General features: G+C 38.5%; 2 protein-coding genes across 3 annotated transcripts in view; both read right to left on the reverse strand.

Moving 5' to 3' along the window:
• Window positions 1-972: 972 nt before the first annotated feature.
• Window positions 973-3,173, reverse strand: LOC115918814. The gene is made up of 2 exons (XM_030991466.1): window positions 3,062-3,173; window positions 973-2,091 (listed from the first exon to the last, which is right to left on the reverse strand). The coding sequence occupies exon 2, from the start codon at window positions 2,019-2,021 to the stop codon at window positions 1,095-1,097; it is 927 nt and encodes a 308-aa protein (XP_030847326.1). The 5' UTR covers window positions 2,022-2,091; window positions 3,062-3,173; the 3' UTR covers window positions 973-1,094.
• Window positions 3,174-6,175: 3,002 nt separating this feature from the next.
• Window positions 6,176-25,238, reverse strand: part of LOC115918813 (xanthine dehydrogenase/oxidase-like) — a 33,621-nt gene continuing 14,558 nt past the window's right edge. For both annotated transcript variants that reach the window (XM_030991464.1, XM_030991465.1), the window contains 15 exons: window positions 24,920-25,037; window positions 24,024-24,146; window positions 20,790-21,017; window positions 19,211-19,341; window positions 18,610-18,784; window positions 17,440-17,631; window positions 16,409-16,557; window positions 15,358-15,442; window positions 14,309-14,404; window positions 13,520-13,648; window positions 12,533-12,607; window positions 12,100-12,152; window positions 10,633-10,813; window positions 9,452-9,643; window positions 6,176-8,473 (listed from right to left, as the gene is read on the reverse strand). In XM_030991464.1, the coding sequence (XP_030847324.1) occupies window positions 8,303-8,473; window positions 9,452-9,643; window positions 10,633-10,813; window positions 12,100-12,152; window positions 12,533-12,607; window positions 13,520-13,648; window positions 14,309-14,404; window positions 15,358-15,442; window positions 16,409-16,557; window positions 17,440-17,631; window positions 18,610-18,784; window positions 19,211-19,341; window positions 20,790-21,017; window positions 24,024-24,146; window positions 24,920-25,037 (2,098 nt within the window). In that variant the 3' untranslated portion in view covers window positions 6,176-8,302. The remainder of the gene's footprint in view (window positions 8,474-9,451; window positions 9,644-10,632; window positions 10,814-12,099; window positions 12,153-12,532; window positions 12,608-13,519; window positions 13,649-14,308; window positions 14,405-15,357; window positions 15,443-16,408; window positions 16,558-17,439; window positions 17,632-18,609; window positions 18,785-19,210; window positions 19,342-20,789; window positions 21,018-24,023; window positions 24,147-24,919; window positions 25,038-25,238) is intronic.

Consider the following 25,238-nt stretch of genomic DNA (forward strand, 5'->3'; position numbering starts at 1 on the left):
CATTTTATAAAATATCTTGGATCTGCCCCTTTATATAAAAACAAATCTATGGTAATGAAGATCATTGGCGTAGCGTGTATTTAGGGGCAGGTACTTGTGCCATGAGGAAGGGATGGGGAGGGCACTAATGGTACTTAGTAAATGATATGCCAAATGTAAAAAAATATACTAAGAATATAATGGGATGTCGTATCCACTTTTCACTTTGCCTTCAACCACTCTCTCTTTCTCTCTCTCTCTCTCTCTCTATCTCTCTCTCTCTATCTCTCTCTCTCTCTCTCTTCCTCTTCCTCTATCTCTCTCTCTCTCTCTCTCTGTGCCTTGTCCTATCACCACATCTTTCACCCGTTCATTAGAGATAGGACACGTAGTATGATTTTAGTTGGAAATGTTTTGTCTTATCACATGGTGATTGACTTTGAAATCTTTGCAGCAATAATGACTTTAATCGACGACATTTAGAAATATAATCCTTGAACCATCGTGAAAAACAGAATAATACTTATTCAAAGGATCGATGGAACCCGACAATTAACATCCCCCAAATGAAGGCAAACGAAATCTTCTTTGAATATATAAAGGATTTAGTTTTACATGCTTTTAATCTTAAAATAGAGATAGATATCGTTTTATTACTCAAAATGAATTCGCAAACCGAAATCGATTTGATAATGACGATTGCTTTTTGGTCTATTTATAAAATGATTATTTTTCGTAATAAGTATGGGTATGAAAATAGAGATTTGAATTCGATATATTTATTTAAGAGAGAAATGACTAACATAATAAAAATAAACGAACATTACAAGTGCAAAATATGAAATTTCCTGCGAATTTAATTAGTTATATTTGAACAAATAATTTGTGTATTATTGATGTTCCATTGTTTTGCTAAATTGTAAGCAAAAATATGTTATTGTTTGAATATTGAATAAACACTTCTAAGAGGCAAAGAGAGAAGAAAAAAAAAATCCCCCAAAGTTAATAACTGATCGATTGAAGAAAAAAAAGGGTCTGCTCATCACAATATTCTCATGAAGAGGAATATTTCAGTTGAGAATGAAGGTAACGAACCTAAGTATAAATCAAATGGACTAGGCATGTCCAGTGGCTGGTAGTATCTTTGAGAAGTCAAGATCAACCCATGCGTCATTCATAGCCGCTTTCACAATCTCTTCAGGGAATTGCGGGAAGTAATTCTTATACGCAGCAACGATATCATCTAGTGACTTAAGATAAGATTTTTCAACCCGTCCCTCTTCTTTTTCAACCAATAAAGTCGTGTCTTTAATGCAGATGAATCGACCTTTAGGCCAGGTCATGCACCGAGGGCTTGTAAGATACGGTGGGGTGGATAATTTCTCTGTGTAGAGTGTTGTCATGACCCTATCGAAGTAGGAGATCTTCTGCGGCTTGTCGTAATGGATGTAGATGAAGGAATACCAGCCATCCTTGACTCTGTCTGGCCACAGGGAAGCTCTGGGATCGGTATCGGCATGGTGTTGACGGATGATGAGGTCGCCTTCGCGGATGAACCGGTAGCGGAGATAGGAATGATGGTACTCGGGGGACACGAGCTCAAAATCGAACGGTATGGCCTTGAACGTTGGGTATCCAGTTCCAACATCCACCATATGGATGCTGCCTTGAGAGGAAGCGTTGTGGACGAGAACCAGGGCGTGGCTGTCTTGGAAGCTGACATCGCACGTCACCAATGAGACGTCGAAACCCAGGGCGCGGAGGACGGCCAAGGTACTCAGAGAGTGATCATAGCAGAGACCGCCAATCTTAGAGAACAGATCCTTCTTGATCTCGGCGAAAGATGGGAGATGACGTTCGGGGTGGGGCACAGAGATTGCCCTGATGGACTGGAAGGGAATGTGATGGATCCATGCCATTGTCAGTTCGTCCAAGAAAGCTATCCGATTATTGTGAATTTGGTCTTTCGTAGTCTCCATACCAAGAACATCTCGCAAGAAGATGAGCGCCTCATCGGTTGTCATGGAAACTTCGTCTGACATCTTGGAGATTAAATGAGCCAGCAATTAGGAGGCTCAGATTAGTTGAGGTTGGTGGAACAGCTGGGCAAATCTGAAAATAGGTGTAATACAAGATCAGAAAACTTCTATTAATTGGCTCTAGTTTGCATGCACAAACTCTATGGGGCGTTGCAAGAAGGGTTGGGATATCATTGATTGCAAGTTGCAAAATTTGCAACTGATATTTGCAATCGCTTGCATTTGTTGCAACTCCCCATTAGTCTCCTTATTTCCTAGGATTTTGTTAAGATTAAAGTTTTAACAATTTAATTAACTACATCTGACTTGTATGCCCTCTCTCTCTCTCTCTCTCTCTCTCTTTGCCTCTCTCTTTCTTTTACTAATGGGGCGTTGCAAGAAAGTTGAGTTGCGAACAATTGCAAATTTGCAATTAGTCGCAGGACTTACGTACGCTTGATTTGCGGGATTTGCAATTGATTGTTTGTGACGTATAGTGCATAATAATATGGTCTGAACTTAGAGTTCATTTGCATGTGCCATAAAAAGAATATACACCCTATATTTAGACACAGACATTGTGGAGCTCGCTTAGGCTTCACTCAAGACACGGAAATTACTTTGTTAAAGTGACAAAGTAGACTCTGTTTTGACACAACCTGTAAAAGCTTTGACAGACCCTTAGCCATGCTAGCTGCGCGTTACATAATCATCATAATCATCAACGACGCATTCATGAGCCGGCCCTAGTTTTTCTATTCAGTATATGCAAACATTATTTTAATAATGTGTATTTTCTTCGGTTAGCTTGTTAACATTATACAGATCACAACCTTAAATATAATTACATTGATGCAGTAGTTTTGTCGTCTCGACAAAACCGAAGTGTATTTTACAGTGTCATATATAAGCAATGGCTTAAAAGGTAACGATCCATCCATTCATCACTGCGATATTGTAGTCTTTAATCTAACCAACCTACCGGTAGGGCCTATTCCTTATGAAATACATCAAAATCCCGACAATCATTGTTTCCGAGTTAAAAGCAAATTGATATGGCTTACCTTAATTGATAACTTTTGTTTCCACTCCAGATTAAAATTGTTCTTATCAATCTCATGTATACGTCTCACCTCCCTGTTCTGATGCAGAGCTGCACATGTAATTCATATGACTGCAAAATATAAAAGAAGGAGAACAAAGTCCATTTTTACTTCCCTGACCAGTGGCGTAGACAGGTTCGTACACCTGGGGGGATGACTCAGGGGCGGATCTAGCTTTTTGCTAAGGGGGGTTGACCAAAATAATAACGATGCGGAGCATCGTCCACGAGCCGCGAAGCGGCGGGCCGATTTTTTGGGGGGTGTTTATTTGAACCCCGTAAGTGATGTTTTCCTGGCATCTATTAACACAATGGAGACCATAAAAAGCAGTGCATGATAACGTCTTTTTAAATCAAGTAACAGTTAAATACATAGTTATATCCAGAGTTATCATGTGTTTGGTTAAGTTACCAGATGAGTTGAATATCTTCTCACAATATTTGCACTTGAAAGGGTTTCTCTCCAGCGTGCGTTCTTTTTTTTTTTTTTTTTTTTTTTTTTTTTTTCCCCCTTTTTTTTTGTTTGTTTTTTTTGGGCCGCCCAAAGGGGGGGGGGGGTTTAAACCCCTAACCCCCCCCCCCCCCGTAGATCCGCGCCAGTTTAATCTTGTGGTTATCTTGTGGTTTCCAAACCACAAGATAACCACAAAATACTTGTAAGATTTTCTTTTTTTACCGTCTGAATTGGCTTTCACCGTGTGAATGCGGCTAATAACAATAAACACAATAATGATGAGGATTATTATTATCATCATCAAAATTATTATTATTATTAATATTATAATTGTTATCATTATTATTATTACTATTATTATCATCATTATGACTTGTTAAGTAAGCAAATATCATTCCCCAAAACCTGGGGGATGATTGTACATGCCATCCCCCCACCTTGTGAGGTGGGGGGATGCATCCCCCTCATCCCCCCCGTTGTCTACGCCCCTGTCCCTGACCCATATTGTCAGTATTCTAGAATTGCATTGAACAGGTTCAATCAAAGTACAAACAATCCTTCATATTGTTTACTATCTCGTTATTTCCCGGTTATCAACGAGCTCTCCAAAAGAGGGTGTGCGATTTTCAGGACTTTGCCATTTTATGTGCGATCATAATACAATTTAGAACAAAGTCAATTCTTTTTTCTCCTTGACCCGTAATGTCAGTATTCTAGGATTGCATTGAACAAGTACAATCAAAGTACAAACAAACTTTCCCATTGTGTACTATCTCGTTAGGTCTAAGTTAACAAGGGGCTCTCTAAAAGGGTATGTGTAATTTTCAGGACTTTACCAATTTTATGTGCGAGTATTTTGGAATTTAGAACAAAGCTATTTAGGCATGCATGTGGCACTCCAATGTACAGTGTAGGTCCCTTTCCAGGTGCTTATTTTTTCAGCATCCAAATAAAAACTATATTAGTCGTCAGCGAGCTGCGCCTGTCGCAGAGGCGGCGCTCCCGGGGGGCAGGAGGGGGCACAGTGCCCTCTCTTTTTTAAGTACCCCAAAAGTGCCCCTTTTATTTTGACACGTCCCCCTTTTCCTTCCTAATAAATGAATATTTTCCTTCTTTTAAGTGCCCCTTCCCCTTCTTATAATTTTACCTTTTCATCTTTGACGAGTGCCCCGTTTATTTCAACATGTGCCTCTTTTCTTTGTAATAAAAGTCACTCACCTCTTCCCACAAAAGCCCCCTTTCCCCTCCGATCAGGGGCGTACGCAGGGGGGGGGGTTTGGGGGTTCAAACCCCCCTTTGGTATTTTTTATGTATGTAAACCCCCCTAAAAAAAACTAAAACCCCCCCCCCCCTTTTTTTTTTTTTTTTTTTTTTTTTTTTATAAAAAAAAAAAAAAAAAAAAATTATGCCCACGGCTAACGTAAAGTGACCTTACCCCCCCCCCCAACGAAAAAATGTCAAATTTTCAAATTTCGAGACCAAAAAAAAAAAAAAGTCTCCGCTTACCCCCCCCCCCCCCCCCCCCCCCCCCCCCCCCCCCCCCCCCCCCCCCCCCCCCCCCCCCCCCCCCCCCCCCCCCCCCCCCCCCCACTGAGCGACTTTTCGGTTGGCTGAGTCTTTGCAAATTTTTTTTGGACTACCAAAAAAAAAAAAAAGTGTCCGCTTACCCCCCCCCCACTGAGCGACTTTTCGGCCGGCGCGATTTTCAAATTTTCGGGAGCAAAATATTTTGGGCCAGATTTTAAACCCCCCCCCCCTTGAAAAAATCCTGCGTACGCCCCTGCCTCCGATAATGCCCATATTATAATCTGATCGGTGCCCCTTTTCTTTCAACAAATGCACATTTCCCTTTATCATTAGTGTCCCTTTTTCATTTCAATAAGTGCCTCTTTTCATGTATGGCCAGTGCCCCTTTTCACCTCTGATTATTACCATTTCAAAAATGATATGTGCTCCTTTTTCCTTTCTAATAATGAACCTTCCCTTGTTCATAAATGCCCCTTTTCACTTCTTATAAATGCCCCTATCAAAATCTGATGGGTGCCTCTTTTTCGTCGACGAATTCCCATTTCCCATTCGCATAAAATCCCTTTTCATCCCTGGTGCGTGCCTCTTTTTTTTTAGGTGTAAACAGTGCCCCATTTTCACCTTGATAATTAGCCTTTGTACTTTGACACATGCTTCTTTTCTTTTCTAATAAGTGTCTTAACTCTTTCGATAAGTATTGTATAGTTTCGCCTTTGAGATTTCCCTTTGAAGGTGCCCTTTCCCCCAGAAAGTGCCCTTTTTTGTGAGTGCCCCCCCCCCCCCCCACTTTGGAAGTCGCTCCGCCGGCTCTGACTTTCAACTGAATGTCGCAGTTATATACTGTACAGTCCAAGTTGAGGGACCAGGCTTGGCATTCACTTTATATTATACAATTGTCAGTTCAATGTGAGTTGTAATTTTAAATTATAAAAATGTCAAATTAAAACACATCAAATCAAAACACATTTTCCTTCAAAATCTGGTTACATTTGTCCAATGTCAACATACTTAACTGATTATTTCATTCAATTCAACTAATTTTTTTTAATTATGAAGGCTGTAGAAAAAAATAATGACAAAGAAGATCCTTAATACATTCAAAATGTATCAGTATACCCTTTATTGATGTTACTTCCAGATAACGTTTACATCATCATTATCAGCATCTTAATAATGAAACACATATATATGTCACAGCAAAATCTAATTTTGATATAGTCTCTGCAAATTAAAATACATTAAGATAAATCTATACAATATGTCTTAGTATTTTGCATGTGATATATTCTCTGCAAATTAAGATACATTACCATAAATCCATTCAACTTGTCTTAATTCATGCATTACATTTTATATTTCAAAGCAGCAGCAATTTTTTTTATTTTCCATAGGTACTGTACATATTTGTAATAGTAAGAATAACAGAGGTTACAATATTAGAAGAAAAATAATTTGTCACTGACAATTTTGCCTCTGATATTGGACCTTGAAAACTTGGCAACATTCTTAAAAATAGGTCCTATATCTGAGTCTCTTGAAAGAATTTGGCACTTGGCAATTACCAAAATATACTATCAAATTACTGCAAATATGGTTGAAAAAGTAAAACTATATCTTGTATGACTTGGAATTTGGATAATAACAATGATAACAATAATAACGATAATAATAATACTGATATTAATAATAGTGATGTAGTAGTAATGGTTTAGTGAAATAAAAATCAATCGGGGCTCGAAAGCCGAATTACAGGATTTGTACAATAGTAAAAGCAAACTTCAAAATTACAGGAAACAAAATAGGTAATACCATGTAATAATTAAAGCAATGAGATCATAATGACAAAGATTAAGTACAAATAGCAGAAATTATTTTCTTACAGGCAGTGCCAGTTAGCACTAATATCAATTATATTAAAAATAAAAATGATAATAATATTACTAATAATAGCACATTTTATCACTATATTATATATACCAGTTATATTTCAATACAGTCCTGCATTCTTACTTTTACACAATGCTCTCATTTCCTATTCTGTTTACATTTCAAGAACATCTACAATGTCCAATGTGTTTCACACATAGAAATCCACTGAAGATATGCAGAAATGATCAGTTAGGTATAGTCAATATACATGCAGCATGTAGTTTGTATATTCACCAACATAATGTAAGTTGTACATTACACACTGCAAGGACGGTTGCAAACAGATTTGCTTAGTCTTTTTCATTAATTCAGCGATTTATTCAAAACAGTTTGTCAAGGTTCACTCTGTGAAGTGGTCATGAATCCTCATATTCTAAAATCCAGTAAACTTTAAAAAAAAGAAAAATAAGAAGATAAATTACTTAATTATAACATAATTAGGATAAATTTTGTGAAATCATGTCACCTCAAAAAAGAAATTAAAAAAAAAAACACACAAAACAACACCCCCCCCCCCCTCTCCCCCAAACAAAGAAAAACAGCAGTAATACAACATAAATTACTTTTCATCAACAAGAAAGAAAAAAATATGTAAAATAAGATGCGAAGCCCCACACCAATTGTCATTGAATGAGCAATTCTTCTTTAAAAGTTCTTCAAAAAAAAATTATATTTCCATATTATTGGTAGCCTGTGATTACATAAACTTCATCTTGTTTCTTTACAATCAAGCTGCAGAAGAAGCAGCTGATGCCCAAACCTAAAAGTTTGACGAAAGAAAAAAGCACCAGTAATCACTTCATGATTGCATTTACCCCATTAATATTTTTAGAAATAATATTCTGAACTTTAATACATATATACTGCATATGAATAAGTACCGAGTATATTGACATAAGCTGACTTTGAATTGGGAAGACATTTTAGACAGAATAATGCAAGCAAAATTATGCAAACACTAAGATTGTGGAAATAGAAAGCAATCTTTGTCATTACTTGAATGGAAGTGTAACATCATTTCAAGAACGGTACATTTTACATGACTGTCACATTTCATATTTTCTACATGGAATAAGGAAAATAAAAATGACTTTTAAGGTTACCTTGCCTTTATAATAAGGAAAGTAATGCTATAATAATGGTAGTAGGTTCCCTATAGTGCATACATCAATCACACACCACCTTTTATTCCACATTCAAACCTGTCCAAGGTATTTCTGCCAACATGTATCACAAGCTCTACTTAAACTTGCATTACAAAAGTAATTTCACATATCCTCCCTCCACCACAAATTATTCTTCCGTCTTCAGATCACCGCATGTCATGCGTACATTCTGGACAGTGGCTGGTGCGTTGAACTTGAAGACACCACCCAAGCCATTGTCAGAGCGAGAACTCGTGAGGGCGTGCTTGATGGCAAAAAATACAGAAGCCCCAATGAAGAACGGCGGTTCTCCGATACCCTGTAAATAGAAAGTAGAATTTACTTATTAATCCATTGTCTTCAGATACCTGTCATTCCCAAGGGATTAAAACAAGGCAACTTGTAGTTGGAAATAATTAAGAGTTTAATGAAAGCTCATCACTGAAATTCAGTATTGCAGAAACCAGCAAGAGGTTTTGGGGAAACATTTCTCTGCCTACTTTAAAATCTCCATTACTATCAATTTCAATATTCATCTAAGTACACAGAATATTTCCTAAGCCTAGATGAGTCTGGCAGTCATCTCATGGACAAAGTGTCTGTTCCAGTGACGAGATTGAAATGAAATTTCATCCCTTTCCTGACCCGACTTTAAAATGGACTCAGTAAATCATCACGTGCCAAGCAGAATAGAGAACATGGATGCTAGGAAGATGGATGTGCATTTCAAGAAAGGCACATCCTATCAACTCTTTGAATACATCTACACAAAAAATATCAGTATGCATATTATTCATGTTGTTGAAGATAAAGCTCAACTCTGGTCATGTTACTATTGCATTATGAAAGAAACGTTGTGGAATCGATCAGAAAAGGTTGATCATCTAGCATATAAGTATTGGTGTGTACTGCAAGGTTCTGGAATCATCAAAATGATAAGAAATTTGGCCCAGTCTTGGTAAAGTTACAAGCAATGTACACAGAAAGATATATATAGGATTCCGCGACACATGCGCAATATCTATCAGGTCCAAATAGATATAATAATTTACCAAATATATCAATTAGTAGGCGGCTTCTCGGATAAATTTGTATCATCACGTATTAGTCAAAACATATTCTTTCACATGATTGGTAATAAGAGCTTCCATTTCATTTTTTGAGAGGGGGGCGTTTCCAAAACTGGTCTTAACCTTTAACAGTTATATTATTATTCCAGCAATCAAAACTAAACAGTTTCAAAAGTTGACCCAAACTTGCTTTTGCATCCTGCTGCCAAGTTTTTTGTTTGTTTTACCTTAGAGGAGTAGAGATGATCTTCAGGGGTGCGCATGTTTCTCAGGAGGGTCACGTTGAACTCCTTTGGAATGTCCTTAGCTGATGGGATCTTGTAGGAGTCAGGGCTGTCGGTGGTTAGGGCGCCCTCTTGGTTGAATCTTTTCTCCTCCATGGTGAAGTAGCCATAGCCCTGGAGGAAGCCTCCTTCAATCTTTTATAGAGAGAGAGATGAAGAAAGAGATCACATAGATGTCATCAAATTATAGGGCACAGTCTAGCTTGACTAATAGTCTGGACTTTACTCAATATAAACCAATAACAATTCGTCCCTATTTTCACGAAGTGACGGTAGTGAGGAAAATCGTAACACAAAGTGAATGCGATTTTTATTCACTACCGTCACTTCGTGAAAATAGGGACGAATTGACAGAAGTATAAGAAAGTCCATTCTTGTGCTTGTCCGTGTGTTTTGAATTCAACATAACATACCGATACATATTTACATTACGTGAAGAGTTGAAGTTAGTGTATTGCATTTAATCAAATATTTACCGGTAAAAACAAAAAAATTAATATACATATGACTTTCAATGCGGCAGATATTCATTTTAAAAAGCGGATATCTGTATTTGTATTTAAACCTAGAGCTAAAAGCTATAAGCAAAATCCAGAACTCCCCAGAATTAATCGTTTGTTTTGTGTATTTTGTGATTCCATGCTTCGTCGTAAATAATACTTGTAGATTAATCTGGGAGAACCCATTCCTTAACCCCCATCTGCTCTATTGTCTGATATGCATCTTAAAGGCTCATAAAAATAAGGCACAGTAAACTGCAGAAAAAAAATCACTTTTTCTTCTTCACATGTTAAATGAATGGCAAATGCTCTCAACAAAGGACTCGCCCATGTTCACTAATCTCTGTATTATAAGATAGAGAAATGTGAAGCGTAATTACAAATTGTGTCATCATTAATAAACCGCCACGGTTTTGCCGCTTCATATCTGAAGTTCTAAACGAGGCTTAAAGGTGGTATTGGGCTTCCAGGTAAAACTGGAGAAACTCATTTATTACAAATAAAAATATACAAATATACTTGCATACAAATCTTATGTTCCACTATCATTACTTGTGATTAATCTGAACTCATTTCTGTTGCAGGACTTTTAACTAAAATTCACAATTACAAGTGCATCCCTACCTGGCCTATGTCTATGGCTGGGTTGATGCTTTTGCCAACGTCCATGACGATATCGGTTCGTAGTAACTGATGCTCTCCGGTGAGGCAGTCAATCTCCACCTCCGACACACCGGCCCCCATGGTGAAGTAGAAGTATGGGTTACCGGTCAGGGTACTCCAGTCAAAGGGTGAGAAAGGCCTCCTAGACAATGGGAAGAGTGGTGAAAAGAGTAGATTTACAAAGACAACAGCTTTATAAACCAACATCATTAACAACAACTACATAACCACCACCATCAAGAATTACAAAACCAACAAAACCACATCCATCAACAACTACAAAACCAACATCACCACTACCATCAACAACAACTACAAAACCAACATCACCACTACCATCATCAACAACTACAAAACCAACATCACCACTACCATCATCAACAACTACAAAACCAACATCACCACTACCATTATCAACAACTACAAAACCAACAAAACCACTACCATCAACAACAACTACAAAACCAACAAAACCACATCCATCAACAACTACAAAACCAACATCACCACTACCATCAACAACAACTACAACAACCAACATCTGTATGGAACAGTCTATCTAGAAATTTTATTCTGAGTTCCACAAGGATAAATACAGGTGAATCAAGAGCTCACATAGGGCCATTTTCCTCTGTCGAGCAATAATTTTTTTATTCAAAGGTAAATTTTTACCTTGTAAAGTAGATACTTGGGAGACAAATTGAAGAATGCACAAAGGCTTGTTTACTATTGAAACAGCCATGTCTTCAAGTTGGAATTCAGGTTAAAGATAAAGTTGAGTTCTGGTCATGCGATTGCATTATGAAAGAAAGGTTGTGGAATCGATCAGAAATGGTTGAACATCTGGCATATAAGTATTGGTGTGTACTGCAAGGTTCTGGAATCATCAAAATGATGAGAAATTTGGCCCAGTTTTGGTACAGTTACAAGCACTGTACACAGAAAGATGTACTGGTATATGGGACTACACGAACATGTGGCATGAAACTCTGTCCTGACTTTTATGATGTTACAGCTAGGCCATATTTAGAATATTGAGGCATTTGAAGAGCCATACTTTTCAGGGAACATTTTTTACCTGATGTTCTTCCACACTTGCATAATACAATGATAACGCTCAAAAATTATTTTTCACCTTTTTCAAGGACTCAACCTTCTCTTTTAAGCTTTGATTCAACATTGACTCCTGTAACATTAAATCTAGGCTTACATGTACTAATCTTGTCAAGGAGAGAAGGTTATAGTTTGATGGGGTTTCAGCATATGAGTTCTTCTATTAATCTCCAACTAGCCTTCCAGCAAATGTAGTGTACGCTAAAAATTATTTTATCTACCCTGCACCGCTTGGAATCTTTAGGGCATCTTTGTGATATGTTGCATCTAGCCCTTTGAAGATTGCCAGAAGAAGAAGAAGAAGAATGGACTTACTTGTAAAAGCCTGTAGTGGACAGGCTAACTCGATCATTATAGGCTGCACTGACCTGTAAAGAGGAATACAAAATCAATAAAACTTTACTTGTGATTTACTGGAAACTTGATCCCTCACAATTAAGATCAATGATAATTTATATAAATCAAACTTGTAAAGAATGTAAAATAACCTACATTTACAATTAAATCAATACAGGGGTCCAATCATCAAAATTTTTAATCTGCACTTGCATGATTTGAGTTTCAAAGTGGTGTACTATACTAAAAACATCACTCTGTATGCTCCACTTTCTTTAATCCAGTTGAACAACTATATGGGGGGGGGGGGGGGGGTGGGGGTGTAAGTTCATTTCTTTTCTGATATTATGGGGGATTAAAGAGTCTCACTTGAATTCTAATAATCATAAGTATAAGAGAAAAAGTTCCTTACCCAATCTTCCCATGTACCTTTAGGGTTGGCTGTTTGGTATGGCTCAAGGCGCTCCTTTAAGATATCGCAGGCTATCTAAAATGAGGAATAGAAGGGAAATCAAACCTTTGTAGTAAACTAATCTAAAATAATCAGAGAAGCAGATCAATCAAATTTTGAATGATATTTGACCCAAAATGAGAAAGTTATGAATTTTTCAAATTTGTAATCACTATATGTATAGGCACTTCAAATTGGCTGAATTGTTGGCGTCACTGTCACGAAGTAGGAGAGCAGTCTGTGAATATTTCACAATCAAATGACCAAATTGCTATTCGCATACATTCAGTAATCCCACAATTTCTGACCCTCATAACTTTCTTATTATTGGTCAGATTTGTTTCAAACTTTCACCCTTTGATTTCTCTTATTTCTCTGCTTTCATACAAATGAATGATTACATGGTTTGATTGCCCTTCAATAAGCCTGTGTGTAGGGTAAACAGGACAAGTAGAGCATTTCTTAGAAGCATTTTGATCATCTTCAATGCACAAATAAACATCCTTTAGAAGAAAAAAATTCTTCTTCAAACACTTGTACAGGTGTGTAGGTTTGAAATACAGTAAACTGGCATAATGATAATAACAACTGTAAAGCCCAAAGAAGCATTTGCATCATAAATTTTTTTAATACATAACAATTAATACAAAATAATCTTTAATCCCAGTATTAATGGTTAGAGGGCATTACAAAAAAAAGTTTAAGATGTTGATTTCAAGACAGGACAGAAGGTAAAAAGAGATGATACAGAGAAAGAGAGAGAGAGAGAGAAAAAAAATGGGAAGAAGGATGGAGAAAAGGGGCTAATGTGAGGAGAGAGAAAAATGTGAGAGAAAGGATGGGGAAAGAGGGTGAGAGAGATAGAGAATGGCAAAGGTGAGAAGCGATGAGTAAGAAATGCTAAAGAATGATGAGAGAAAGGAGAACTAGTAAAGTTTACATATTTACCTTAACAGCAGTACCATGTAAATCGGTGCCAGTGCTTCCACCTGTTACTGTTGTATTAGGCACCTTATCCACAGCTGTAGGACTGGTATGAATCTTACTCACAGGTACATCTAGCGCTCTGCTTGCAACCTCAAGGTCAAACATCAAAATAACTGATCAATTAGTGTTTTGTCCATGATGGCTTGGTATTATGATCCTGAGAAAAACTGCCTGTTAATTTGTTGTGTAACAATTGCTGTGTAACAATTCACAATGGATCTGCCCAAAAAGTAATGCTGCCACATTTGCCCGGCTACAATTCTCTGGGCTATATTTCATTAAAAATACAGGATTGTGATTATTGGGTTTCAGGTTAGGTTTAGGGTTAGGGTTGGGTGTAGTGTTCGGTTCAGGACTGAAGTTAGGAAGTAGTTTACTGTAGGGTATTTGCTGCAGAGCAAATGCTGCCTGAGTATGTGTAGTACAACCTAGCAAGTTTAACACTCTTCTATAATAGTTTCTTAGACATTTCTTGGAATGAAGGTGACTTGAAGAAAATTCATGATGAATTTGGTCTTGAATGCACCGAGAGAACAAGAGAATTTTGATTAACATCTATGACAGTCACCTTGATTCTGGAATGGAGGTAATATCATACGAGAGTGCAAAGAAAACCAGATATTGAATGGAAAGAAAAAAACAAGGTAAAGAGAAGCAGGAGCCAGCATATCAAACATATGGGTCCCCTTATGAGGCTGGAAATACAACAGAAGTATCAGCCCCCCCCAAAAAAAACACCTGACTACATACCTGGATAAGTTTAGTGTAGAGGCCCTGCCCCATCTCAATGCCGGCATGGTTGACCAAGACCGATCCGTCGGTGTAAATGTGAACCAGGGCTGCTCCCTGTGTAACATGAATTAAATGTATTGCCAATTACCGTATACCAATTATGAGTACTCAGCAACATTGGGTGATAGTACGACTTACTGTAGGTGTCACGATTATGTAATGTAGCCCTCTGTAGATGCTTTGTGTGTATGCTTAACTTTATGAATGAGACTTATAAAGTCACCATGGAACTGCAAACTCGCCTGGTGTTTCAAAGGGAAGCTTCATTTTGTTAAAACCTTTTTAAAGAAATTGTTGTGAATTGTTAGCATGAAACTAACACTGTAGTAATAGTAGACCAGCCAGTGTTTTAATATAATGATAAAATTGACTATTTCCCCACCCTTTGTTACCATCACTGTCTGATGCCAAAATTGCTAGCATGGGTACCGTATTTGCTGGCGTAAACGCTGCAGCATTTTTGGAAGAGAAAATATCAAAAAGTCGGGGTGCGGCGTTTACGGCGAAAGAGTAAAAAAAAAAAAAAAGTAAGTCAAAACCAGCACGAATTTGCACATATGGGACTACGAAAGGTACAATAACTATACCACTATGGTACAGGACATTTCCACACATCTTACCGACAATTTTATCTTGCATTGTTGACATGAAGACGAAAATAATCTTCCAAAAACAACATCTGCCGATAGATCTTGATCTAAGTTCGTGCCAATGCATTGCAAAAGTAAAAGAAGGGCCCGTTTAAAGGAGCTGCCGTGAAGCATCCAGCACGCCAAGTCGCCATTTTCATTCCATTTCAATGTATACATCAGAGAAAACTGCATTGATGGCATTAGAGTCGGGATAGCCGAGCGGTCTAAGGCCCTGGTTACGAGTCCCAATCCACATGTGTTCGCAAGAGATCGAATCCCACCTTTTTTTTAAATGTCAAAATCGGGGGTGTGGCCTATGTGGCGGTGCAGCCTTATCGCCGGCAAATACGGTATACAAAAAAATCAACAACCCACCTGATTGAGGCTCATAAGACCAAATATTCCGATTCCATGTTTGGTGGGGACGATGGAAAGACCGCGCTTCTTCCAAGTATTCACCCTGAAATGAATTGAAAAAGTGATACATGGATGGAGTGATGGAAGAATTCAGGCTTGTTGAGATATAGCGCGGTAAACTGCCTCATTACAAAAAAATCCCACAGATTTTGTTATGGGTATATGAATGCCAACTGCCCACAACAAAGGTCCTTCGCATATTCACCAAGCTCTTTAAAGATATGGAAATGTGACAAGTACAACACTTCAAGTCATTTTTAAGACATTCCTTGGTGTTGCTGCATCCTATCTGAACAAGGCCTTAAAGGGATCGTTTAACAGTGGTAAATATGAGATACACGGCCCTACATGTTATCAGTGTCTGTGATATGGTGTAATATTGAAGCCCTAAAAAATGATCAAGAAGTGCCTCAAAAAAGTAAAAATCTTTGAGTGACCGGTTTTACCATACTCGTTTTCCCCAATAGACTGTAGTGTTTTCAAAATTTGTAATTCCAATAATAAATATCTTGATAATCAGACAGGCGATTGGCTTGTAAAAGTCATGGGGTTCCTGACTGACCTAAAGGTTTATAATTATCATTGCATCATGAGCTAAATCCAGAATTTTATTTCAGAATCTGAGACAAAGTTACCGGATCCCTTTAATCAGTCATGAAAAACTTCAGATGTTTGCAATCCTTGACACAGAGCTGCAGCACTGACAAAGTCAAAGTAAGAAACTGAAAGCAAGCTGTACAAAAAACCTCTCCTCAATGATAATTTTCTCCACTACTCGTCTACTGTTAATTACTTAATTATTCCTAATCAATTGAGTTCTGTGTTTGAAGATTGAGTATTCATACTACATACAATAAATAGAAGCATACTTTTAATAGGCAAAAAAGCTAAAAAAGTCAAAAAACTACATGAGCCTGTTTTGTGGTCAGGTTTGAAACCCAAAGTATTTGAATTACTCAAGTTTATTCAGCGCGAGAGCATCTGAGTGAATTATGGAGAGCACAGTCACCTATTGAACTGCTCCACTGCATTCAGTCTTTTCTCATAGTCACTCAGTTGGAGACACCTATCCCAGCATTCCTTAAAGATGTCCATTTCCATGGGATTCGCGCCCTCTATCATCAACGCTCCATCAGGTTTGAAGTTGAGCTCTTGCACCTTGTGAGCGAGATGAAAAAAATTGTGAGAAAATTGTTTTTCTCATGACAAGAATGGTTTATGACAAATTAAAAGGAGACTGTATTGAAGAAGAGAGGATTTGAATCCTTGATCAGAATACAACTGTAGTACACAAAGATACTTTAATTCATAATGGATTTCTTAGGGCCAATATAATGTCATTCATTTGTGGTTTTATATATTTTGTATAGATAGTTTGAATAGCATTGTACGTCTCCAACAGAACGTATTACTCGATACTCTAGTCATTATCAATCAGGAGTCATGGCTAATTATTCAGCAATTTCATAGATTCTACAACATTCATTGGTGGAAATGATGATAGCTATTCCTTGAGGGTAGTCAAAGTCCCTTATAACTGCTTTGAAATCAAGCTTAGGATCGGTCTAGAGGTTTCCTCTCTATTCTGCTTAAATCAAGCTCCTTTCTGTTGTAATAGAATTGATGCTTATTAATGTTAATGTCTAGGGAAAATGAGCATTTCAATCTTTTCTTAGCAACACATACATATGGTAAAATGTGTAAATTGGCAACATTTTGCTGCATTTGATAATAAAGGCTCACTATAAATACACAATGTTTTTGAATAAGCGACAGAACAATTTGTTGTTGTCAATTTGGAGAAGCAAAGCAGATAATTTACTGGTACAGTCAAACCTGTCTATAGTGACTGCCCAAGGGAAACACAAAAGTGGTCTTTGTAGACAGGTTCCTTTATTACATTTTTCAATGAGAAACCTTTTTCAAGGGAAACAAAAAATGTGGTCTTTATAGACAGGTGGTCACTAAAGCAGGTTTGACTGTACCCTGTTGGAAAACTCATCTCCTTGATGGGTTAAAAAAAAGGCTACATGGGCTTACCTTCCTCGACGAGACACCCGTCGCAATCGCTACTTCTGACAAGATCTGCTCCATGATAGCCAATGACTGTGGGGCACCAAAGCCCCTCATAGCTGTGTTAGACGGCATGTTTGTTCGACAGCAGTGGCCTTTCACTCGGAAACCAGGGAAGCTGTAAAAACCCTCAAATACAAGCATACTTTGGCGCACAACCTGAAAGTATGAGAAATATGGAGATGGAAGGCACCAATATCAAGAGTTGCCAGTATAAGTGAATAACTCATGTTTTTAACATACTGTGTTCTTCAACTTGACAAAGATTCTTCTGAATTGTATAGCTGGGAATACTGGTGAAGCATTTTGTACTAGGTGCTGTTTAACATAGAAATATGTTGCACAGAAAGTAAAAAGATTCATTCAAGAATCAAATTTGAAAAATCTTCTAGTGCAGGTATTTCCATGAGCGGAACTGGATTTTAAAAATTCTTATCACAAAATATCCATTAAAATACTAATACTCAAATACTAACATACCATAATAGTACTCCACCGTTTAAGGTAAAGACCAGTTTTGGAAATGCCCCCCTCTCAAAAGAAGCTCAGTCTTACCAATCATGTCAAAGAACATGTTTTTAACTAATACGTGGTGATACACATTTTGCCGAGAAACCTCCTACTAAACTTACAATAACTCTTTAGGCGAGGCGTCAAAAATAAATATACCAGCCAGCGGCAGCTAACTGCACTTGTGCGTCCTGGCTGCATTTTTTAAATTAGCTCAGCCGGCTACCGCTGGCGGTAGGAAATGGCATTCAAAAGCATGCGCCGGCTGCCGCCTTTCGAATGGAAACCAAGCCTCAGATCCCAGCCTGGCGCAAGCCAGCTGGGCTAATAAGTGGAAAATAATTGCCCCAGCCAGGCTTCGGCCGTAATTGCAGCCTCGATGCGCCAATACGTGAGGCGGCAGCCTGCTGGTATCGATATTTTTGACGCCTCGCCTTATAGAAAAGTTATATTTTATACTTTGATTATTATATAGCGACATGAAACCCCTAACATCTCTAAACTTTCAACAACAGTAATGTGTAAAACTCATATTTTGATTAATGTACTTGGATACAAGAAACCTTAAACATACAGAGCAAAAAAAATTGTTTGGTGATGGTACCCTTTAAGTCAAAAGTATATTACCCAAGTAGTAGACTCATTACGATAGCCTCCATTAGCATAGAGATCTGCATCCAGAGCCAGGATACGGCCATCGCTACGGTAACCGACGCGATACTTTGCGTGGAATGGATGGCGTCCACCTGACATCAGCATGTCTGTGGAGCGGTCTAATCGGATGCGCACGGATCGGCCCAACCTGTAAACAGGAACAAATATGTATGTTTCTATGAAGATGGAGAAACAAACAAAGTTGGAGATACCCTAGAACAAATTTAATTTGGAAAATAGTGATCGGGAGTATTTTAACTTTTTTCTTAAAATGAGCATTGCACAGGTTTGTGAGCAGGTTGGTCTTGCGATCGGCGAGTAACATAAAATTTAGGATTGGGTGAGGGTAAGGGTTAGGGTTACGTAATGTATCATGGTGACTTTGGGGTTAAAGTTAGAAATACCTCCTGTGTAAGAAACTAACAACAGAGCAATTGTTGCCAGAACACAGTACCCACGCAAGTATTGACTTTCGAACAAAAAACATAGTATCTTTTGAAAGTATGAAGGGGGTTGACAACAGCGTTAAAGCCTTTGGACTCTGAACAGAAAACATACACAGTGTAGTACTCACATTTTGGCAGCTACAGCACATGCAGCATTGTGGGTGAGGAACTCTTCTTTTCCTCCAAAGGCCCCCCCGATCCTCTTGGCCTGAACAGCGATGCGATTACGAGGGACACCAAGAACTCTCGCAACAGCATTCTGGTTAATAATAATAATAATAATAACAATAGTGGGTTCTTGTTTAGCGCTCATGTCAGTCAGATTTGACCCTCCCGACGCTCCCCATTATTACCCTGGCTTTAGCACAGCTTCCATACGGCGCTCTAGCATTTCAAGGAATAAATTCCTACCAGGTACCCATTTACTTCACCTCGGTGGAGTGTGGCAAATGTAGATCAGTGTCTTGCTAAAGGACATTAGTGCGATGGCGGGACTCGAACCGCGGACCTTGTGATCAACAGTCCAGCGACGTATCCACTAGACCACAACACCTCTACACAAGCAGTGACTCGTTTCAAAATGATAATATTTTAACCCTTTGAATACTGATTACTCTCATTCTCACAGGTTTATATACATGGACCATGTGGTTCCTGTTGGCAAAGGGTTAAAAGGTGCTCCAGGCATTATTTTGAGAAAGATGGAAGGTTGAGGATACGGTTGCAAATTAGATTGTAGGTAAGGTAATAATATACTTATCTGTAAAGCGCTTTGTGAGGGCCTCCGGTCCTGAAAAGCGCTATATAAGAACGAGCTATTATTATTATTATTATTAAGGTGCAGGTTTTGGGTTAGATTTAGTTATAGCGTTTGGTCCAGGTTCGAAGTTAAGAACTTTGTAAATGTAGGAAAATAATAGCCGAGCAAACGTTTTCAGACCATGTGTCATACAACCTTTTGCATATCTCATAAAGTGCAGGGGAGGGTCACACAAGACGGGAAACCACAAACTGTCTGTTAAAAGGTTTCTGGTCCAGTTCTAGGATGCTGCTTACAGTCTGGTCCGACTACTGGAAATAATAAGCCAATTTCAGTTTTCCAGTCCAGGTCTAGTCATGTATTTTCTTTCCACACACCTAGCTTACAAGCTCTGTATTCATGAATACATGTGATAGATGAACAGGCAATGTAGAACAAACATCTACTCAATGCTCTTTCCCTTGAAAATTGTTCTCATTGCAGCTGCTTGTTCTCCTTATAACATTTTCTGCTGATCACCATTCTTATTTCTCCTCCTCAATTCTCCTATATCTCCTTCATTCATCTACTGAAGAAGGGGAGTGGGGATATTAAATTCAAATTCAAATTAAAAACACATTCATTTCTGTCTGGTATGAAATTATGATAACATCAATATTCGCTTTTGAATGAAATGAGGAAGAAGGTGAGATACCCTAAAACCATGAGGTCTGTGATAGGGTCACCATAACTTCACATATAACACGTTAACCACTGAATTCTTTAATTCCCATAGGCTTAATACAGAATCCACCCCGTTCCCACCGGAAATGGGTTAAGACATACATTACATAATAATATACTACAATAGTTTCATAGTTTCTTACGAGCATGTGAGGGTAACAAACATTAAAACTAATACTTCCGGTACAGCCTTTGGAGGTCGGAGGCATACAAGTAATCATTACCTGCACGTTTGTAATAGCTTGGGCAGAGGCATGGATGGTCATTTCATCGTCTTCACCGGGTCTCACAACACACATCTGAGTCTCCATGTAGAAGTGCTCCTGGCCTCCCACATCAAAGGTGCCTTCCAGGATCCCCTCAGACTGCTGGAAGCTCCCCTCCAGGTCACCATGGTGGAACTCAGAGTCGATGTCGGGTCCGCGGAAGATGGCATCTTCTTTGATCGCATCCTGAATTTGGTAAGGTACGGTTTAAGTATTAGCATTATACTATACCTCAAAGATGGAATAAGAATGGCCAATTAGTCCTATATGCGATTAGTCCTATGCATCATCACTTCACTACATCCTGGAACGGGTTAAGGACCCCTCTGTTTCCAATATGAATTCCTAAATTATTGTAAATGATTATAATTGATTTGCAATGTTTTGTTAGAAACAGAAATAAATTGAATTAAATTGAATTGGAAAAAAAGGAATGGTTTAAAGCCTTGCCTGGACTAAAAACCTCTGCAATGGTAGAGATTCATTAGAGTTACATCCAAGTCACACTGACAAGACCAACACCAGACTGACAACAGACTGCATGAGAACTAGCAGTACCTCATACAGCTAAGATTCACTCAGTTTGGAGTTGTTTGGAAGTGTGACTGAGGTATTACCAGCCAGCGCTCAAAATACACGGGGGCGGTGGGCGATTCGCCCCCGTGAGCTACATAATCGCCCCCGTCAGGTTGCTCACGGGGGCGATTGCAAAATAAAAAATCGCCCCCGTGGAATTATAATATAAAGATTTTCTTTTCTGGTATAACTTTAACACGATATTGAGTTTCAATTTTCAAATGAAATGGAATTTAGATTAGCGTGCAAGATTTCTCGTTCTATGAGTAGGCCTATTATTACCGATTCAGCTCACAGTGCAGTGCCGCCGTCAGCAGTGGTTATAGGCCTACTGCGCCCTTAGTAGCGGTACGTGTGCACGCTGCCGCGCTATGTCTGCTGGAGCTGGAGGCGATCGCGCAAGGGCAGAAACATGGTCATGGAGAAGTTTTTCGTTGTGAAAGCGTTAACCCGCTGAAATCTGGTGATTTCAAATGAATAGCAAATAATGAACCTCGACCAGTAAATCAATATTAGGGACCTTTAGATTTGCACGATGGGAACGTGGACTGAAACGTGTGACCTCCTTTTAAGGCAGTGCCAGTGCTTAAAAGGACGTGACATGTGACTGCCAGTGCCTTAAAAGGACGTAACACGTCCACGTCCACGCAAATCTAAAAGTCCCTATTGAGAAGAAGAGGAAGACCAAGATGTCGTGGAATGATATGGTAACATGGGCAGATCTACGGGGGGGGGGGGGGGGGGGGGGGGGGGGTTAGGGGTTTAACCCCCCTCCTCCCACCCCGGCCCCCTTGGGCTGCCAAGTGAAAATGTGATATTAAAGCGGGGGGGGGGGGGGGGGGGGGGGTGGTGCTGGAGAGGAGGACTACTAATCTATTTTATTTTTTTCATGGGGGGGGGGGGGGAGTGAAGCGCCGTTTTAGCATGACTTTCTTTTTAACTCTTACTTTCACCTATCTCAGATAACCCTAAGTTTTTGGTTGCTGCTTTATATGTAGTTGATAATGCATGATTAAAGTAAAGAGAGAGAGAGAGAACCACCATCATTTTGCAATGGTTCAGGGTTCGTGTAATGTACATTTGAAACCATTTCTTAGCGTCTCAACCCTAACAAAATGGCAAAACTATTTTTGAGGAAAAGCATTATACTGAATTAAATAAAGAATAATAGCTTTATATTGCATGATACTAATACTGATACGGGCTAAAGACAATGTGGTATTTGTTTAGAGGTATTCCAAAATGACATTCTGATAATCAACATTTGTTCTGGTATCATAATGTATATACGCATAATACAACTGATCTTTATGATTTCTTAACGTGACATAGCTTCTTTTCCCCTGCAAACAAAAAAGAAAACAAGGTTATTTAATAAAAGGATCATGCGACAAATAATCATTGTGATTCAAATTGATGCAAGGATTTTTTTTGAATAAGCAATGCTTTTCACCAGAATCTTCTTTGTAAAAACGACTTTTACAAATCTCAGCCATGCAAATCTGCCACTGTGTTGTAAGATCACTTTCAGATTAGGAGAAGTGTATTCTTTAATGAGTATTTTACATTGAATGGAACGTCTCAACTCAGTAAGCATGACTGAGATTTGTAAAAGTTGTTTTTACAAAGAAGATTCGGGTGAATAGCAGTGCTTATTCAAACAAATATTCGCATCAATTTGAATCACAATCATTATTTGTCGCTTAATCCCTTTTAATGACCTTGTTTTCTTTCTCGTTTGCAAGGGGAGAAGAAGATATGTCACGTTAAAGACATCATAAAGATCAGTGTTGTATGCGTATATATTATATACACAGGCCAGTAACAGCTATGTAGCTTGTAAATTTGTAAGAGGGAAAATGCTGATTGGAATGATAATGATGAAATAGCAAATAATTGAGGAGTATCATAGGTACCAATTCAATGGATATTTGTATAAAAAAGAGCCCCGTCAGTACTAAAAGAGCCCCCGTGAGAAGGCTCACGGGGGCTCTTTTTTTGGGGGGGGGGGGGGGAAGAGCCCCGTGGACAAAAAATTAATTTGAGCCCTGTTACCAGCGTAGAGAGGAGTACACCAATTAGTCCTACACACTACTATACTGCTGGTTCATTGCATCCTGAAGCAGGTTAAGGTATTGTCCGAAGCCTCACTAAAACTAGGATAAGAAGTTGACTTGATGGGAGATAATAAACATTGATCAAGCATGGTACAGCTCTTCAGATAGTGCTTATTATTATCACTTTTTCAGTGAATGTCTGACATAAGATAGGAAAATTAAGAATGATATAAATATATACATTTACTTTCCACACCAAATATATTGGGGTTTGTGACTCCAGCAGTTGTATGATACATGCTCTAGCAAAAATTGCTTAAGTTCAATATCCTACACTATTCAAATTTTTGACTTCATATCTGTACCAAACATTATACCCTAACCCTTACCCTATGATGGTATCCTTAAACATAACTTAATATCTCATTGCAGCCCTTACCCTAACCCTATATCTTTGATGTAAAAAAGTCAGAGTAACTGTTGCCGGAGCAAATGTCAGAGCATTTCCTCCAGCACTATATTTGGATCAAAGTGACCTAAGGTGTTGACCTCATCTTACCTGAATGGTCAAGATGACCGGCTGTAGGTCTTCATACTGGACTTCAACCAGCTTGGCAGCCTTGTTGGCGAGACGGTGTGAGGTAGCTACAATGGCACCGATGCACTGACCAACACAGTGGACCTATCAAAAGAAACATTTTGTAGTTAGCATATGGTTCATGTGACCCAAAATATCTACAGATCTCGTGCCATAGTCTGCAATGTAGACAAAATACTCTCAAAGTAATGAAAATGCTTCATGAATAATTTTTGTTTCCATGCACTTTCAAAAGTATAATTATAATTTATCGAGAAATTCACAATAAAACAGAGGCATGATAGCTCAGTGGTAGAGCAGTGGTCTTGTAACCTGGAGGTTCCGGGTTCGAAACCAAGTTGATGTGCCAGTGCCCTTTAGTAAGGCATTGATCCTCATTACCAAGTCCCTCGGTGAGGACTTAAAGCTGTCGGTCCGCTGGTTGCTTACTTACGAGTACACACACGCTTACTTAACAATCAGGTAAAACAAACAAAGTAACCAACCAACATTCAATATCTAATTGTTTGGAGGTGATTGGGGTTAACTTTCCTGTGAGAAGGTAGTAATTGTACAGAGGGTGGTAGTCAAGATGTAGTCATCCTAAAATCCTATTCCAATTACTTCCATATAATTCACTCTTTATTTGATTTAGATCTCTTCAAGTCATTGCTGTAAAATCAGAAACTTTCGCAATTTTGTAAATAACAGCAGTTTTACAAGAAGAAACTTTCGCAAATCGCAATTAAGTCAGTTGTGATACAAATTTTAATATGTATAAAGTCTCTGGTTTACAAATAACTCCATTCCAATACATTTTATCTCCTATTAGCATGAAATGCACAGCAGCTAATTGAATCAAACCAATTCAATCTCACCTCCTCTGTTGCGAAGACTTCATACCCTTCAACGATACACTTATCTCCTGGAATATCTTTGTGGCTCACGTACGCTTCTACCCCTTCTAGAGCAAGGGCCTTGCTTGCATCCACACAGCTGAATGGAATAGAATGCAAATGAATGACAGGTGAATACGCGACACACGCTCCTGAGGCAGTATAGTAGCACAAAATATAGTTTGTCAATTACCGCATGATATGAAATATACCGGTAGATGTTAGTATAACATGACTGCAAAGATTGATATATTTGGATGCCCCTTGGATATATTATAAGCACTAGAAAATTGAGCCCTTA

The sequence above is a fragment of the Strongylocentrotus purpuratus genome, unplaced genomic scaffold (assembly GCF_000002235.5).
Source record: "Strongylocentrotus purpuratus isolate Spur 01 unplaced genomic scaffold, Spur_5.0 spur5_scaffold_2, whole genome shotgun sequence".
Taxonomy (NCBI): Eukaryota; Metazoa; Echinodermata; class Echinoidea; order Camarodonta; family Strongylocentrotidae; genus Strongylocentrotus; species Strongylocentrotus purpuratus.